This window comes from Eutrigla gurnardus (assembly GCF_963514095.1).
Source record: "Eutrigla gurnardus genome assembly, chromosome: 6".
Taxonomy (NCBI): domain Eukaryota; kingdom Metazoa; phylum Chordata; class Actinopteri; order Perciformes; family Triglidae; genus Eutrigla; species Eutrigla gurnardus.
In genome coordinates, this window is record NC_139920.1 from 28330007 (window position 1) to 28342898 (window position 12892).

At 44.5% G+C, this 12892-nt stretch overlaps 2 protein-coding genes across 2 annotated transcripts; both read left to right on the top strand.

Moving 5' to 3' along the window:
- Nucleotides 1–1366: 1366 nt before the first annotated feature.
- Nucleotides 1367–2662, top strand: foxe3 (forkhead box E3; the record flags this gene model as incomplete). The annotated part of the gene is made up of 1 exon (XM_084011378.1): nt 1367–2662. The coding sequence occupies one exon, from the start codon at nt 1367–1369 to the stop codon at nt 2660–2662; it is 1296 nt and encodes a 431-aa protein (XP_083867504.1).
- A 4695-nt stretch (nt 2663–7357) lies between these two features.
- On the top strand, nt 7358–9699 carry foxd2 (forkhead box D2). The gene has a single exon (XM_084011519.1). The coding sequence runs from the start codon at nt 7802–7804 to the stop codon at nt 8900–8902; it is 1101 nt and encodes a 366-aa protein (XP_083867645.1). The 5' UTR covers nt 7358–7801; the 3' UTR covers nt 8903–9699.
- Nucleotides 9700–12892: the final 3193 nt, after the last annotated feature.

The window sequence follows — 12892 nt, forward strand, 5'->3', positions numbered from 1 at the left end:
TACAGCCCCGCTCCCACGCCTGTCTGAAGCTGTTAGCCACTGGCTGTGAGTAGCTAGCTGGGCTTAGTGTTGTCTGAGCTGCGGCTTGGTCTGAGAGGAGGGGGGGTGCTATCATCTGTGGGAGGGAGGGGGCCAGCTACTTTGTGTTGGTGGTGTGAGGGTGACGGGGAAATCCAGTAAGGCTATGATTAATGACTTTGGCTGGATCATCGCCACCTTTTTTTTTAATATCATTCCTGTTGGAAAGACAATGAGTCTCTTCTCGGTTCAATCCATCCCCAATGTATCTGCATACATTATGGAAAAACAGCCATAAAGTTTCCTAATATGGTGTTGTCTATCCCTCTACAACTTTCTGAAACGATATTCCCTCATTTGGGGTTTGATTAGGTTGATACCTGACTCACATCGTTGCTCATCAACCCCTTCATTAAACCCCCTAAACCTGCTGTTTCAGGTTATAGACCGATCCTGGCTGGGCTCAGTCCTGCAGCGATGCCTTTTGTAATGAACTTCAACCCTTTATTTGCCTAAACAATCCGCTACAAGCACCCATCGCTCGTGTTCAAAGGGTGTTTGTCTGCATGCAGGAGTGTGTTTTCACTCCAAGAACCCGTCCGATAAGACCTCCTCTCTCTCTCTCCCAACGTGAACATGAAATGAGGGGGGATATTTACTTTTCCTCCCCAAAAGCTTTGATAGCTCAATTGCTTGTTTTCAGTGGCCTGTTATTATTTTTCAATTGGTGGATTGGCTGTTGGGTTTGGAGTAGCACGGAGCGGCTCTGTGGGTGTTGTTTCTGCCCTGGATATACAACAGAGCTCTCAGTGAAAGCAGGGGAGAGCAGAGATAGAGAGGGGGGGTATCAGTACCTGAAACATTATAGAATACGTAATAAAGCCATTAACACCTTTATAATCCATGCATGACACACACATGCACATTCAGTTGATGAAAGGCCATTTTTTCAAAATAAAAGCATCCCTTTTTGAAAATTGCTATCCAAGTATGACAGAAAATGAATAACCACATCTGGCAACAAAAAAAAACTGCATAACTGTGACATCATTTGATTTTGACTGTGAAATATTGGATGAGAGGGAGCCATATTAAAATGTCCTCCTGCCCTCCATCGTCACCGGCCAGCCAGTGGCGTCATTCCAGCCTCGCTTTATAAAACTGTCAACGCCTTCCTCCCACCTGGACTGACACACAACCTCCCCAAACACCAGGCCGGGACGCAGCCTGCTATTTTTGGCCCAGAGCGAAAAAAGGGAACTTTTCGATCCCCCCCTCCTCCCTTTCCTTTCCCTCCCCAGCTGATCATTTCATCCCAAAACAAGAAGACCTCCACGTTGTTTCTTTTATGAATCTGGCAAATTACTCTTACTTCTCTGGCATGTGCAACATGACCGCCGAGACGCAGCACTCGCCCGCCGAGGCGAGTCCCGTCGTCATGTCCCCCAGCGTGAGCCTGGACTCGCCGCTGCCGCCTCCTCCTCCTGGGCCGCCGCCCCTGATGCTGCAGGCCCGGTCCAAGGACAACGTCCTGATCAAGTCCGAGCCCCGCGGGACCAGCCCCAACACGGAGGACGGGTCCGCTCTGGGCCAGACGGAGGAGCACCTGCCCACCGGGAGCCGCCGCAGGAAGAGGCCCGTCCAGCGGGGGAAGCCCCCCTACAGCTACATCGCGCTCATCGCCATGGCCATCGCCAACTCCCCCGAGAGGAAGCTCACCCTGGGGGGCATCTACAAGTTCATCATGGAGCGCTTCCCCTTCTACCGGGAGAACTCCAAGAAGTGGCAGAACTCCATCCGCCACAACCTCACCCTCAACGACTGCTTCGTGAAGATCCCCCGGGAGCCCGGCAGACCCGGCAAGGGCAACTACTGGACCCTGGACCCGGCCGCCGAGGACATGTTCGACAACGGCAGCTTCCTGCGGAGGAGGAAGAGGTTCAAGCGCACCGACGTGAGCACCTACCCGGGCTACATGCAGAGCTCCAGCGCCTTCACGCCGACCCCCATGGGCAGGCCCTCGTACCCCAACACCCTGTACGCCGGGATCGGGTCTGGCTACGGCTCCCAGCTGGCGGCCACGTCGCCGCACCCGGCCATGCTGCATCACTACCAGACGTCCGCCGGGGTCGGGCAAGGACAGCCGCGCATGTTCAGCATCGACAACATCATCAGCCAGCAGACGGTGGTGCAGGGCGGCCCGGGGGGGGACCTGAACACGCAGGCGCTGGGTCTGGGTCTGCACGGGGGGGTCGGAGTAGGGGGCGACCTGGGCGCCATGACCTCCAGCTGCTCGGTGGCCGGCACCGACCCGTCCGCCTGCTTCCAGAGCCAGACTGTCAACCCCTCGGCCAACATGCTGGGCAGGAACAGCGGGAACCTGTCGTCGAACCTGGCCGCCGGGTACCCGTACTCCTCCTCGGCCTCCCCTCCGAACCTGCCCGCCATGAGCCAGTCCGGTTTCTCGCCGGGCAGCTCTCAGGTGTACTGCTCCGGGAACCGGCTGTCGCTGCCGGCGCTGCGCCCGGGCTCCTGCGCCGAGCACACGGAGCAGCTGCTGGGCCTCTCCGGGCCCATGAACTCCTACAACAACACCTACATGAGACAGGCCAACTTCGCGTCAGGGTTAGAGCGCTACATGTGAGACGTTAATTACCCGAAAACCCTTAATTATTAGAGGAATAATGAGTCCATAACACACACAGAAGTCTGGAAGGCCTATAATAACATGAATCCCATTAGAGCCCAACATGAGGCCTATATTTAGACGTGTTTAATGGCCTTCTATTACGTCACACATTTTATAAGTATATTTTTTTCAGACACAAAGACACGACCGAGCCTCATCACACGAACATTCCTACGTTTTAAAAGCCATTTCGATCCGTTTGACACATTCCGTGACCGTTTCTCAGAGACGTTTAATGTATTTCCATGTGACGTTTCGTTGCTGTTTTCATGCGTTTTTAGTGTTTTTAGAGCGTTTTTTCAACCAATTCTGCTGTTTTTCCGTGTAAATAGTTTGTTCATGTATGAAAACTTTATTAAAAAAAAAAGAAGGAAAAGAGTGAGTATATTTGCTGACGACGGGTCGCCTGAAATAAATTCATTTTTGCAGTAAAATAAATGTGGTCTTTATGTTCATTCAGGTCTACTTGTGCGTGGAAATATGATCTTACCTGTTTAAAGTGTAAACTCCTTTTTTAAATTTAATTTATATCCCTATTTATGTATTTATATTTATATATCTTCCACAACATAAACATCAAATTATTTATCTGATTTAATTAAAAAGTCTAAATGATTCCCCGCCTTAAAGACTAAATATGTTTTAGGAACAAATCAATTAGAGACAATGCAGCCACAAATGAGCAATTAAACTCAACAAATTAAATACTAATCAGGAGGGTTATGAATTATTGATCAAACGTATTGATGGATTTAGTCAAACATTCTACTACTAAAGCACAAATGTTCTCATCTATTCAGCAAAGAATACAAATGTACAAACAATAACTGAAGGATGTCTGAAGGATGTCGATCATGTAATCTCGAAACTGTAAACTCAAAACTGTAAACTTATAAATATAATACACACAAAATCAACTTGATCACAATTTAACCAGCAGCTTGTTTTTCCTCATAATTAATTATTTATTGTTTTATTATAAAGTTCAGATCGTGTTGATGACTTGGTCTCATCTTCTCTCTTTTTCAGGTGATTTTTTAATTAAAATACTTTTTACTTTTACTTTAATCCTTGCTTGTGAATACAGCAGTTTTTTATGTTCCTAAAAAAATATATTTTTTTTATTCAATAGTAAGATACAAAATAAATTAACATATTGTTGTTACTATCAACTACTAACTGTTATTCACATTAAAGCATTAGCATTTTAATTTTCCCTTCTCTTGTAACAATATCAACTACACATCGATCAATTCTAAACACATGATTCGGTTAATAAATAAGAAAAATAGTAACCAATTTATAACCAGAATTTGATAAATTTGCTTCCCGAGTCATGAGGTCATGTAGAAGTAATAAGACATAAAAGGTGTTTATTTAGAAATATAGATCCTCAAAGTTCTCATCCTGCGGTCACATGGCTCCTGATTAAATGCTGAAGTTTGTTCAAATTCAATAATGAATTAATTAATGTCTGTCTGTTTTATTCTCAGGTTATGAATGCTTGTAAATAATATTTGTGTTACTTCCAGCCCCCCAGACTCAATAGCACTCAAACTATTGATGCTTTAAAAGGGGCAGATGGAAGTTATGGGGCCTTGGTTTTTAGGATTAGATTATTCCCACTCAGCTATATAATCAGACTTTGCACCTGATCCAAACGATATGGATGAAGCAGGTCGAAAGAATCTCGTTTGGTTTGAAGACAGAATAATTTCTAATGAAGACCAAGCAAACATTGAACCCGCTTAACTCTGATAATCTATCCAGATATTTAATAAACTCAGACTTCACAGATATTTCAAATCAGTTTGTCATTAAAGTCAAATTAAACCTCTTTCTTCTGTGTAACACTAAAAACTGGAACTGAAGAAGGTTCAGATTTCCACCACTAGATGGAAGCAAAAACAACATGTTCAGATTTCACTCCTTCACAAGGATGTTCACACAGCCAACAATGGAACCGCTGCATGAATGAATGAATGATGAATGACAGAAAGTTAATATATATAAATCTATTTGGAGACTTGTTTAAATCATTCTGAAGACATTGTACAAATGTGACGACATTTCCCACTATATTTTCACACTGATCACGAACCAAACAATCAACCAGCTGATTCATCTAGAATTAAAAATAATCATTAGTTCTTCAGTCTGACACAAAAACAACATGATGAGTAAAAATCCTGCTTTTACATTCACTCATAAGTCTTACTAATCATAACACGTGGATATTTTCTGAGTAGTTTGTCTAATTTCACCTCCTTGTGTTGTAGGTTACAAGCTCATCACAGTTTGTCTGTGAATGCAAATGTCTTTCAATATTATAATTTACACGAATAAAAGCACAACATAATGGCTCCTGCTAATGTATGAACACATGCATTGTGTTTCTTTTAACTTGATTAAATTAAATTATATTTTATTTATAGTGTCATATATCAAAAGTTCTGTCAGGAACAAGACTTGAGCACTCATGATTTTCAAATGTTGTGTTTAGTTTTCAGTCTGTTGTTCTTTTTTACCAAACTGCATACAAGAATAAAAATAGTAAAATACAATAAATAAATTGCAGCTGGTTAACTTGACTTCGAGCTTAATCTCCCTCTCTTTCAGAATCTAAAATATCTCACCAGCCTTCAGTTTTTCAGGTGCATCATGCTCCATGTTTATCTATATATGTTCATTACTTTGTGAACAGCAGGGGGCGCTTCAACTCCACAAACTGCAACGAGAACCCCCTCCAGTCAAATCCCGGCTCCACTGAACCAAGAAGCCCACTGAACCGTTGCGAACTTATAATATCCCACAGGCCACGTTATGTAATTCAGCTTATTCAGTTAAACTCATTCAACTGAATAATTCATTAAATAATTGGCCTTTAGTCCCAACGACATTACTGCTGTGAAAGCTTATTATTATTATTATTATTATTATTTTTAGAATTCATACTAAAACAAAATGCTGAACCTGAAAAAAAGGCCTATTAATTTGTTGCTACACAAAATAAATGCATATATTTTAATTTTTATGTATTGATTGTCAGATAAAATATTAAAAATAGTCCAGTATAGAGCACAGATAACGGAAGACGCGTCAACACAAAGGCCTAAACCAGTCACGTGCACAGTGTTTGGAGTCCATGAATTAAAATAAAAAAAATAAATACCTTCTATAATGTTCAGCTGCTTGTGAGGCGAGGATGAAGTCATGTGTCGCGCGCGTATGGCTCGTGACGCGCAGGTCAGCCGGGAGAAGCTGCACGCTTGACGTGCACTTGATTCCTCAGTGGAGCTGCGTTTTCCCTGCAACATAGAGGAGCACAAATTCAGGTTTACACATAAATACCAGATTGGGGTCCGGATTAGATGAAGGACTCGGGTTTTGGGGTCCGGATTAGATGAAGGACTCGGGTTTTGGGGTCCGGATTAGATGAAGGACTTGGGTTTTGGGGTCCGGATTAGATGAAGGACTCGGGTTTTGGGGTGCAGATGACGCGAATGCGTTGTAATAACTGTAATCTGGGACGTCAGGCTCTGAATCAAGCGTTACAGACTCATCATCACACAGCCTTCCACGGCCTTCCCCTCCACACCAACACGCACAGCGGAGCAGGTTGCAGCGGACGGTGTCCACCGGGGAACCCGGCAGAAGATGCACGTGCACGGTGGATTCTGGGAATTATAGGCGAAGGCCAAAACGTCTGAGGGGGAATTAAAAAGCTGCACGGCCAACTGGGAAATGAGGAAATTAATTAGTAACACGTTGATATAACACCTTAAACAATCAGAGATGTAAGTCTAAACAACAGGTTTAATTAAATGTTAAATATTACGTCACATCCTGGTATCATTATAAAATTAAAACAATATGGGCTAAAAATGTATTTCATTTCTGAATTCAACAATTAGGCTACATTGGAGTTTTAAATTCGGAGAAAGAACGAAATCTGATATAATAATAATAATAACTATAATAATAAAATTAATAAGAATAAATAATTTGCTTTCAGGGCGTATTTTTCCTCGACCATTCTGAGCTTTACGTGCAAATATTTTTAAGGCATGTTTACAACTTACTTTTAACCACATAATAAACAAATTGGACGTTTAAATCTGACAAAATATACATTTAGATTATTGTCTAAATATTGATATGTGCATTGCTTGTGTTTGTAGGACATTTCATAAAGATCCCAATCAGCACCCCCTTTATAATTCTCTCATATACAGAAAAATAAAACAAACTATTTGATTGAATTCTTGTTCAGAAATAAAATCGCGTTTGAGAGATTAAATAATAAAATATCATAGTTGCGTTATCAGTGATACCATTTTGTTTGTAATGCTTTTTTATACATATTCCTACTTTCCTTCATATTTTGTCAATATACTGATAAAGCACATAATAGGGGGCATCACCAATAAGTAAAAATAACATGAGGACAGCTCATAAAACATGTTTTTGTTATTTCTTTATTAGGTTTTGAATCGAAATATGATTTAAAGCTTCAAGTGCAGCTCCAAATGTGACTTTCTGCAGGGCAATCTCGTCCAGTTCCTGGTAACAGTGACACCAAGACCACGTGACCAGCGGGGTCCTATAAATACCTTTTAGTGAAGGATAGTGTGATAGTCTGGCTGGATACCTACCCGACCCCGCGCGTAAAAGACATTTTGCTAAAGACGCTTGGATATCCAGAAGTAGCATTTTTTAAAACATCGTGAACTGAACCGCAACGACCGGAAACAATCTCAAGAAAACACAAGATCGATGATCTCTGACTGGGTGGCTTTTTTTTTAAACCCCGAACACCAGAAGTTTGCTGCTCGGTGAGAAGCTGGCGCGGCCCTGCTTGACCATCGGACGACCAGGAGTCGCCAAATCTACAGGTCAAAAGTTGTTTCCTCTTTTTCATAGATTCTAGCCATGTGTGCATTCAGTAGTTGCGGATAAAGTTGCAGCAACAACAACAACAAAAAGTGGTGTGGGTGTCAGGGGGAGAGAGGGAGAGAGAGAGAGTATAGCCTGACTGGACTCGAGGAGGAGGGAATCTGGGAGAGAGGGGGAAGAGAAGCGGCGTCTCCGAGGATGACTCTAGGCACGGATATGTCCGACAGCTCTGCATTGTCCGAAGATGTGGACATCGACGTGGTCGGCGGGGACATATCCGTGGGCAAGGACGGGAAGTACATCCACCACGAGTTCAACTTGGACAACGACTCGGACGATAATTACTCCCAGAACGCGGCCGAGAGGGCTTCCTCTCCCGGGCTCAGCAGCTCCGACTGCCCGTCGGACCAGATGGGCTCCGGCGCCGAGGTCGGCACCGTGATCGGGGAGAAGTCCAGGAAGGGCGCCCTGGTGAAGCCCCCGTACTCCTACATCGCGCTGATCACCATGTCCATCCTGCAGAGCCCCAAGAAGCGCCTCACCCTCAGCGAGATCTGCGAGTTCATCAGCAACAGATTCCCGTACTACCGGGAGAAGTTCCCCGCGTGGCAGAACTCCATCCGCCACAACCTCTCCCTCAACGACTGCTTCGTGAAGATCCCGCGGGAGCCCGGCAACCCCGGGAAGGGCAACTACTGGACCCTCGACCCGGATTCCGCAGACATGTTCGACAACGGGAGCTTCTTGCGCAGGAGGAAGCGCTTCAAGAGGCACCAAGCCAACGAGATCCTCCGGGAGTCCGGGGGCTTCCTGCCCGGGTTCGGATACGGCCCGTACGGATACAACTATGGACTCCAGCTGCAGAACTTCCACGCAGCACACAACCCGTATCACCCGCACCACACAGGTGGTTCGTTCCCGTTCCCCAACGCGCCCTGCACCTTGCCCTCGTCCGCCTCCATATTCCCGGGGCCGCATCACCTGCCCTCCCTGTTAGGGGCCGACTTAAGAAAGCCCTTTTACCCGCAACTGAGCCCGTCTCTGCCGCCTCTGAAGACGGACTCCAGCGCCCCGAGTCGGCCCTCGTTCTCCATTGACAATATCATCGGTGCGGCCAACTCCACCACCGGCTCTCCCTACAGCGCGCAGCCGGGCAGCCAGGCGCAGATCCTGGCCATATTGACCCCAGCACTGGCCTCAGCTTCGAATCATTTGAACCTATCACAGGACAGCATATTACAAGCCGGGCCACAGACTTTTTCCAGCAAAACCCCCAATATGAACACTTGTCCTTTCTAAAAAAAAAAAAGAATTAAAAAAATGGCAAGAATGAACATCTTTTATTAAAAAAAAAAAAGCCAATTGTGGCGTCGTCGTGTGTGAAGGTAGGCTGTACATTCTTGGTTAAAAAAAAAAAAGAAATAAAAAAAAGGAAGGGTGTTTGGACTCTCCACATTTCCTATCAATGTGGAGAGAAAGGTTTATTTATGGTTTGTAAATATGTGTATAATATTGAGAGACAAAAAGCAAGAGAAACTCGGAGAAGGATCTTTTCAAACGCAGTGGGAGAAAAAAAAAAAGATCCTGTTATTTTTAACATAAGTTAAATGGTGTCACCCATAACCAGGATGATTTCCGATTATTTTCTCTCTTTTTTTAAATATAATTGAGAATTTTAATATGATTTATATTGTTTTTATTTTGTGCGTCGTGAGGAAAATGGCACTGTTGTTGTTGACATAGAACAGAGACGAAAAACTCAGGTTTTACTTAGAAAGCACATGGAGACAAAGGGGAGTTTCTGACCCCAAAATAAGAATTTCCCCACTCTCACTCCCTCCACCCCCGGATCTCCTCTACAAGGTGAATTTGTGACAAAAAAAGGAATCATTACACAGCAGGTTATGTGTTTTTTTCTGTACAAAAGAGCGCATTACCTCTCTCAACGATTTAATTGTTGTTCGTTCCTATACTTCACATTTACTCTGTGAAACAAACAGTATGTCATGTGTTGCCAATAGAGAAAGACACCTAAATGTTCATAGGTCATTTTTTTTGTTGTTATGACAAGAATAATAAATGTTTGTGAATTTGAAGGAATCGTTAATTGATTTTATTGCGTGGGAAGTTTAATGCCTCGTTTAGATAGAAAATAAGGGTCAAATAGAGACAGCAGCACGTGATTAAATGCTGATTTTTGCAAACTTACAAATTCAAATCAAACGTTTTCTTTCCATCCATTTTACGCATCGTTTAATTTGTTATTTTTACGCATTTCCTTCATTATGAAGGAGATTTTCATATCCTACTTTATATGCATTACGGTAAAATCTGAATATTTAAACCATCCTTATTGTGATCGTGCAGCTTCTGAATATAATGAGCTCATGTGGACACTGTCCAATTAAAACACCAGACGTGTCTCTTAGTAACGCAGTTAATTAAGACTTAACAAACGCACAACATTCAGTTGAAATACCCCAAACACAACTCCGTGCGTATAAACAGTCATGAATATCACGCAACAGTGGGCAAGTATTCCTCTTGTGTGGCTCTTGGACCATTTTCTAGCCAGTTACAAAGGCCCTAAATGAATGGGGGCGTCAGCAGGCCTCGGCGGTCTGTAATTGAAAGTGAACAAGGATATACCCACGGTCTTTCGGGCTTTCGTTGCTAATTTGTAGCAGCATTTTTCACCCGGGCTCCTAATCCACCATAAAGCGGCTTTCTGGGGCCGTTTGTTGATGTTGTCAGTGCGGACCCCTGGCCCAGGGGAGTGAATGTGCGCGCAGCGTGCGGTCCCCATGCGAGCCCCGCCACACGCATTTAGAGCCTGAAAAGCAATCTCCCTCCAAAGGGCCTCGGTTTGCTGCGCTTTCATGTCATCATGCGCCGTCTCGGGGGCCGCACATAAAGGAAGCGTCGTCCTGCTACAGAAAACAGCCCTATTGGTCTTTTTCAGAGTTGTTGGAGCACATATTTACAGACAGGAGTGTGTGTGTGTGTGTGTGTGTGTGTGTGTGTGTGTGTGTGTGTGTGTGTGTGTGTGTGTGTGTGTGTGTGTGTGTGTGAAGCCCCCTTTATTTACCAGATCTGTGTGCAAATGGTTAAATGAGTTTGTGGGTGTTTTGACAGATGATTATTAAGGATGAAGGGTGGGAGGGCTGACTCCTCTGTTTTCCCTCAGCACAGCTTCACTGAAACTCTTTGAAACGAAAACCAACACATGACTACTTTCTTTATGCGGAGCCAGCCTTTATTTTCTCTCTCTCTCTCTCTCTCTCTCTCTCTCTCTCTCTCTCTCTCTCTCTCTCTCGCCCCCATCGGCTGGGGGGTTTGGGGGTTTATGGGGGGCGTCATTTTGATTAGAGCTTGTCCCGCTGTATCCGTGATGTTAATTGATATCCTGCGTCCATCAAATGAGGTGGAAAAACATAAGCGGGCTTATTGAAGTTGCACACGTTCTAACAGGGAGTCATTACGCGCCGCGTCACTCCATTAAAATCCACATGAAGCGCCCGCAGAGGTGGTTAAAGCGTTTAAATAACGGCAGGAACGAACAGTCGAGGCAATAAAGTGAGAATAAAATATCACGTAATACACGCTGGATCACAGGCACCGGCGTTGGAGACTGAAACCATTCCAACGGACTCCCAGCTCGGAGTGGATCCGTCCGTCTCCGCTGCACAGATTACAGGCTTGGGACCAGAATAGACCTGGAACTTGGTCTTCCTCGAAAACCACCGCACTGAACACGTGAGACATCCGGGACGCGTCTCTCCAGCGCCCTTTAATTTCCCATGTTAAGTCCTAATTGGGATCAGGTCGGCGCTCGCGCGTTGACACGTTAATACTTCACAAAGATGCGTGTGTGGTTGTCACTCCGGGACCACCCACGTGCTCCCAGCGTGTCTTTATTTAGGCATCACGACATCCGTCATATTTTTTTTTTTGGGACGTTTTTTTTTTTCCTCAAACGAAAAAAAAAGAAAAAAAAAAGTGGAGCGAGCGATATGTGAAGTGACAGCCAAATGACTCAACCGTCACCAAAAACACATTTATGCATTTCAAGGCAATTCCCATCTTTGTGTAACCGCTCCCATATGTTGGGGCGTCGAGGCGGACTCGAACCCGCGGCTTTTCGTGCCGCTATAATTTATTTATAGACTTTTGATGTCAGTGGAAGATTAAGATTCATCTTCTTCTTTTACGATTCGCGGGGGAAGTCTGGATGACATGACTTAATTATAGCCCGTACAATTATTATTATTATTATTATTATTATTATTATTATTATTATTATTATTATTATAACTAGAGTTTCCTCTTCCTCGCGTGACATCAGGGGATTAAATTAAATCGTTTTCCTTCAATCTTCTTCTGCCTGGCCAATTACGATGCACGGGGCGCTGCTGCGTCTTGAAGGGCACGAGGACAGAGGCGCGCGCGCGTCCATGTGTTTAATAGGGATGTCAGGTCCCAAGGTCACGCTCGTCAACTGAAACTGTATTAAAACATATAACGTAATATAATCTACTTTAACAAAGCTGCAAAGTATAGTTTGGAGTTTAGAAATAATATAAATATTTATTTAAACAAAATGTTGCCTTCAAGACACCCGGAGACTGCAGGTGGTTCTAGCGTTAATAAAAGGCCTGTATATCGATATCATCACTGTAGTTATCTTGTAGACAAAAGCAGGTTGAAGATTTTGAATTTCGGTCTCCTGAACTTTGTTCCCCGAAACAGAGGCCCATCAGGCCGCAGGGAAAGGGCTGCGGCTGGGCTATTGTTTAGGCAGCGTACTAATATAATAATTTACTTTTTTCAGACATTAGAAAACCTCATCACACACACACACACACACACACACACACACACACACACACACACACACACACACACACACACACACACACACACACACACACAGTTTTAGGAGACCTTTGGGAACAACCACTCTGACTCTTCCCCCTTTAGAGCCTTTCAGCTACTTCTCTCACTGTTCTATGAAACAAATAGGACTATATTTTAACCCCTATACCTCCCCCATCTCTCTCTCTCTCTCCCTCTCTGTCTCTCCGTGTGGGTGCGCGCGCCTCCTCGCCCCCGCGGAGGAATGTTGGCCCGGTCCGCGGCGGCTCCCCGGCCTGGAGGAGAGGCGAGCCGCGGCTCTCGCTGCACCGCGGCTATAAATCACAGCCTCCCCTCCTCGCGGCTCCCCGTCTCCCTGCAGCCGCCGTGTTTTCGCAACAGACGGAGGAATCCTTCGCTTAATTAATTTAGAAT